The 5,820-nt window shown below is 44.1% G+C and overlaps 1 protein-coding gene across 1 annotated transcript in view; it reads left to right on the top strand.

Moving 5' to 3' along the window:
• Positions 1-2,847: 2,847 nt before the first annotated feature.
• The window catches only part of LOC130122560 (vinculin-like), a 57,196-nt gene continuing 54,223 nt past the window's right edge, over positions 2,848-5,820 (top strand). Inside the window, exon 1 of the mRNA XM_056291491.1 lies at positions 2,848-3,240. Within this exon, the coding sequence (XP_056147466.1) occupies positions 2,848-3,240 (393 nt within the window). The remainder of the gene's footprint in view (positions 3,241-5,820) is intronic.

The raw sequence follows: 5,820 nt of genomic DNA, 5'->3' as shown, positions 1-5,820 counted from the left end.
CAGGGTATTTGAAGGAAACATGGGTTAGGGTTGTTTCTGTATATTGGCCGTATATACTTTGTATTCTGTAGCATATCTGATAACTGACTGATCATGTCTTTTGCATAACATCTGCAGAGACAAGCACTTTTACAATGAGCCCCAGAGACCTTTCTGTTTGTGTCATAGTGGATGAAACAAATGGGCACGAGGCTGATGAAGAGGACGAAGATGATGACGGAGATCTCTACCAGTGCTCCGTGTGTGGAAACAGCTATACCAGTATGCGGGCCCTGTGGAGCCACTTGCGGGGTCACACCCAGTCCCATGCCAACCCCGCCAGCTCAGGCTTCTACTCCATGTCCACTCATGAGGAGGTGAAGGATGAGGGAAGGGGAGTGCAGAAACAGGTCATGTGTCCTCTTCTCTGCAGCTAGTATGGGAGGCCACCACCTCATCTTGAAAAACGGGTGGGTTGCTGTAGCCAGGATGGCTTCATTGACATCAGTCTTCAGCTGTAAGAAGCCACTGAACCTTTTCTCAGAGCCAGCTATGGTAGGTAGCTTGCAAGATATGTGAGCAGTACCACAGATTGGAAGCTTGCAGGTCATGTAGTTTAGCCCGAACAGCAAAGAGGGTAGGTATGAACTCACCATAGTAGCATGAGGTCTGGCCTTGAAGGTGGTCAGTTGCAATGGCAATGGGCTTGAGGACTCTGCAGTATTCCTCAAAGAAATCAAGCTCTACCTCTTTGAACGGTGGGAGCTGCAAGGCCGGCATGATCTCAGGAAGCTTCTCCCGAAGATCAGCTGACTCAAACAGTCAAAGAGAATCCACCTACAAACGCAGGGTGCGTTCAGTTGCTGGTTGGTCAAGTATTTCTGCATATTTTGGTCTGCCAGAAGCATGCCATGAACGCTTTGCCCTGGAGGAATGATTCAGCCTGGAGAGAGTTGAATTGTCTTTAATTAGGCTTTTGGCATCAGTGGTTGAAACCAAACTCCGTGTGTGAGTGGAACACCTGACGTGAGGTGGTAGAACGATAGCACACTCTGACACTTCTTCTCACGCTGGCTCTATTATTACAAATGAAAGATTCAGTTCCTGCTCATCCGTCTCATCCTGTTCCTCTGAAACGACTGAGATATTGAACTTATTGATATTGAAGAAGTTTGATGCATTGTCAGTCACAGTAGCCATAATAGCGTCAGTTGTGAGTCCATATTCTGAATGGATCTCCTCCAGTAGTTCTGCAATGGGATTGTAGGTATGTGGACTGGGAAAAGGTCTGCAAGCAAGAGCAGCCGGTTCACGTTCTAGCATGTCTGTTTGCATCCAATGTACAGCGGCTCCCATATAACTTGTTTTTTTTAGTTGATCATATATCTGCAGTGGTGCAAACATGTTGTAGGCACCTAAGTCTCTCCTTCAAATGTGCTGTTTTATTATTAAAGTCTTCATCGATTCTTCCCCCAAGTGTCTTCCTGGGCACAACTTTAGCACCTTGTCAAAGTCCCTGTACCAAGTCTATAAATTCTTTATGATCAACAGTGGCCAATGGGTACATGCCTTTTGTGACAAAGGATGTGACGAGAGAGTCAATTTTATTTTGTGTCACTGGACCACGTTCAAAGAGAGTAGTATGTTTGTATGAGGTCCTGGTTTTTTGTTTTGTTTTTTGTTTTTTTTGCTTTTCCCACTGGCAAATTCCTTTTTCTGGTGTTCAAATTCCTCTCTCTCTCTGGGTCACGGGGATGCTGGGACCCACCCCAGCAGTCATTGGGCAGCAGGCGGGGAGACACCCCGGACAGGCCGCCAGGCCATCACAGAGCCCGTGACCCTGAGAGCAGGATAACAGGTTTGGATAATGGATGGCTGGATAGATGGCTGGATGGATGGATGGATGGATGGATACCGGTAAAAAGGAGGGCAAGAAAGCACGATGTCCAGGTCAGGCGAGGATGCCACTACCCGGTACAAATCCACTGGACATGTAGGGGAGGAGATGTGCTATTTGCCAAAGTACACTTCACTGGGTAGAAGACTGTCCGCACAAAAATGAACAAGTGAAAATAACAGAAGAAAACATAGACGAAGTGGAAGAATGTAATATAACACTGTTTTCAGACGATTCTGTGTCTGACACAGAAATATTTCTAGTTGAATCACTGGGATCTGCGGTCATAAATACAGGAACAGTTTGTGGAGAAAAGTGGCTTGACAATTATATCAGTGGAATTAACGAGACTGAGGCCAGAAAAATACAGAAAGTAATAAGGCTTGCAAATTTGGTGATGGGAGCATTGTACACACCACTAAGAGAGTAAATTAATAAACATATTGTTTTAAAAAAAAGAGCATAAACCTTCCAGCCAAGATAGGCCAGACCAAGTGCTGGATAGAGGCTGAAGTAGTCCCAGTAGATCTTCCTTTGCTTTTGAGTAAAACATCATCGAAAAGAGCAGGCGCAGTCTCAGATAATGGGAATGATAAGGCAGTCATGTTCAAGCAGTCAGTTAAACTTGAATTAACCTCATCGGGACACTGTTGTGTGAGTATAACAGATGAAGAGAACCAAGAAGTAGCTCGTGAGAATATGGTCCTTACCATAACAGAGGATATGACTACAGGGGAAAAGCACAGGGTACTACTGAGGCAACAATTTGGACATGCATCAGCTGATAAACTGCAGAAATTACTGATCAGTTCAAATAATCATAATAGAGCGTTTCTATTCTAAAACAGATCGTGAAATACTGTTTATCAGGTACACCCAAACTAGAGCCAGAGGTATGGTATCGTCACATAATCGACGACTTCACATATGTCAGCGCAGGTAGCATCATAACAACAAAGAAACCCAGGGAGATGGTAGAGCAGTTCATCCATTCCTGGACAAGTGTTCATGGTCCTCCACAAAGTCTGTTTAGTGACAATGGGGACGAGTTCGGTAATGAGGAGATGAGGGACATGACAGAGAAATTAAACATCCAAGTAAAAACCACAGTTGCCTACCGTCCATGGAGCAATGGCCTTTTAGAAAGACACAATCAGACCCTCACTGAGGTCAGGTTAAAGATAAAGAAAGACACAGGATGCGACTGGAAGACCGTCCTGGATTGGGCTCTAATGGCGAAGAACTCCCTGCACAATGTGCACGGGTACAGTCCATACCAGCTGGTGTTTGGGCAGAACCCAAGCCTTCCATCAGTACTAGTAGACAAGCCCCCTGCTCTTGAGGGCATCACTATGAGTACCTGGGTAGGTCAACCCATTTCATCATTACACGCAGCAAGAAAAGCTTTCACAGAAGCAGAAAGCTCTGACAGGATTCGAAGAGCTCTGCGTAAACAACTCCGGCCTACTGATGAACGGTATGAGACTGGGGACAAAGTATGCTACAAACAAATAAGCTATGCTGAGTGGAAAGGTCCCGCTGTAGTTACTGGGCAAGATGGGGTGGTGAGCTTTGTGAGACATGGAGGCATTTATGTTAGAGTGCACCGCTCCAGATTATGGGAGGTAAATGCGCATCACACGGAGGGGGCAGATTTTGGCAAGTAGGAGGAGGTCACAGAGGGTAACACAAACTTAAAGAATATTGAAGCCACAGATATGGGCTATGAGACTGACATTGAAAGTGTGGGGGAGACCTCCCACCATGACAACAACACTAGGAGTACAGACCAGGGGGTCAACAGACCACAACAGCAAAATGTCGGTTGAGTAAATGATGGTTGGACTTTGAAAGCAGGACAGACAGAGAAAGTGGAATGGCACACACAGCAAAGATACTTGGTCGAGCAGGAAAGGTCGAGTCGACCAAATGCTTGGTCGAGCATGTCTTCACATAGATGGCCTCACATATCCAAAGGCGTTGAATCAAGTGTAACTGGACTTGGTATGTATCTGTGACGATGTTTCGCCTCTCATCCAAGAGCCTTCCTCAGTTCCTGCCTTTCTGACTAGACTAAGCTAGTCTGACTGGCTGGAGATGAGACTCAGAATTTATCCTCGTTGGAGTCATTGTCAGAGCTATAGATGTCCATGGCTCTTTGTGACTTGATTCAACTCCTTTGGATAACCATGACCTGGATGAATGAGAACATTCACAGACATGGCCTCACATAGACTCCCCTGTTCAAACCAGGGTTCCTCCCTATCAAGGATGTGTACATCCTCATCCTTGAAAGAGTGGCCTCTGGTCTGTAGATGGGTGTAGACTGTGGAGTCCTGGCCCGACGTGTTAGCTTTCCTGTGTTGTGCCATCCTCTTGGCCAGCATCTGTTTGGTTTCCCCGATGTACAAGTCATGGCAATCCTCGCGCCATCTTGGGGTGGACCAACTTTTGGTGCAGCATGTTTACGTGTCAAGCCCATATTTGCATATGAAATTGATCGTTGGTTTTGGTCGTTATGTAACTGCATTGTAAATAAGGGTGGGGATACCTGCAGTCAGTTAAGACTGAAGAGGTCACTTAGATGAGTGATGAAACGTATCTGCCAATAAATGTTGTATCCACATGAACTGATTCAACCTTATTGATACTAGCTAGTAAGTACTAGCTAGTAAGTACTAGCTAGTAAGAACCGTTTTGCAAACTGTTCTCTTCTCTAACATGTCTTTTCTCTCTCTCTGAATGATGTCTTCTCCTTTCTCTTTTTCTGTGTTTGAATGGTGTCATGTGAGTCTCTCTTGCATGCATGTGCAGTCGGTTCTCCTCCCAGGTCTCCGTGGTGATGGTGGTCGCCATTTGGATGCTGCCTGCCCTTCCACTCCTCACATAAGTTTTTCTCTTATTACATGATGATGCTGGTCGCGTGGCTTGGGTCCTGGACTGCTCTGTTGGCATGTGGACACTGCTTGGCATCCTGTGCATCATGTTCTTCATAAATTCTATGTCCATTATAATTCTGTTATCCTCTTTCAATGTTGTATTATGTAAATTGCGTGAACACAACATCCATTGCACGCTGTCCGTCTTGGGGGAGAGATCCCTCCTCTGTTGCTCTCCCCGAGGTTTCTTCCTATTTTTCCTCCCTGTTAAAGGGTTTTTTAGGGAGTTGTTCCTTATCCGATGAGAGGGTCTAAGGACAGGATGTTGTGTTCCTGTCAAGCCCACTGAGGCAAATTTGTAATTTGTGATATTGGGCTATATAAATAAAATGGATTTGATTTGATTTGATTTTATATTTGTATCCAGATGAACTGATTCAACTTTCTTTGATGCCAGCTAGTAAGTATATTTATATCCAGATGAACTGATTCAACTTTCTTTGATGCTAGCTAGTAAGTATCTTTGGCAGTTCCATAGCAAATGTGTTTGCTAATTGCTCTTTTCTGTTGTATTCTAGAGTCATTCAGAAAGCTTGCCTTAGCATGCAATATCTGATCATATTTTGACTACATATCTTTATCTTAGGGGAAATTTGCACCAAACACCAAATTAGCTTCTTTCCTCAAGCTACTGGTCACAAGGAACACAAAGGAAATACATTAGTTCACAATGACCCGTCAGGACATGTCATGTGATTCACTTGCATTTAGCTGAAGCCTGTGATTAGGCTAACTGTTGTACGGTGTTTTTCTACAGTTTAAACCTGGGGATAAAAATGTGTCTTATTTGAAAGTAAAATGAGATATTGAATAATGTATTTCAAATACACAAATACAAACTGAACTGTTAAGGTATTTTGTCACAAATTACATCTTGTTTTTTCTGTCCAGCAAAATGTGAATCAGAAAATATTGAAAAGTAATCAAATATGTATTTTGAATACTACTACTACTACTACTACTACTACTACTTTCGGCTGCTAACGTTGTTAGCGTTAGGATTCA

Source organism: Lampris incognitus, chromosome 13 (genome assembly GCF_029633865.1).
Source record: "Lampris incognitus isolate fLamInc1 chromosome 13, fLamInc1.hap2, whole genome shotgun sequence".
Lineage (NCBI taxonomy): Eukaryota > Metazoa > Chordata > Actinopteri > Lampriformes > Lampridae > Lampris > Lampris incognitus.
This window is presented reverse-complemented; position numbering and strand designations above follow the sequence as displayed.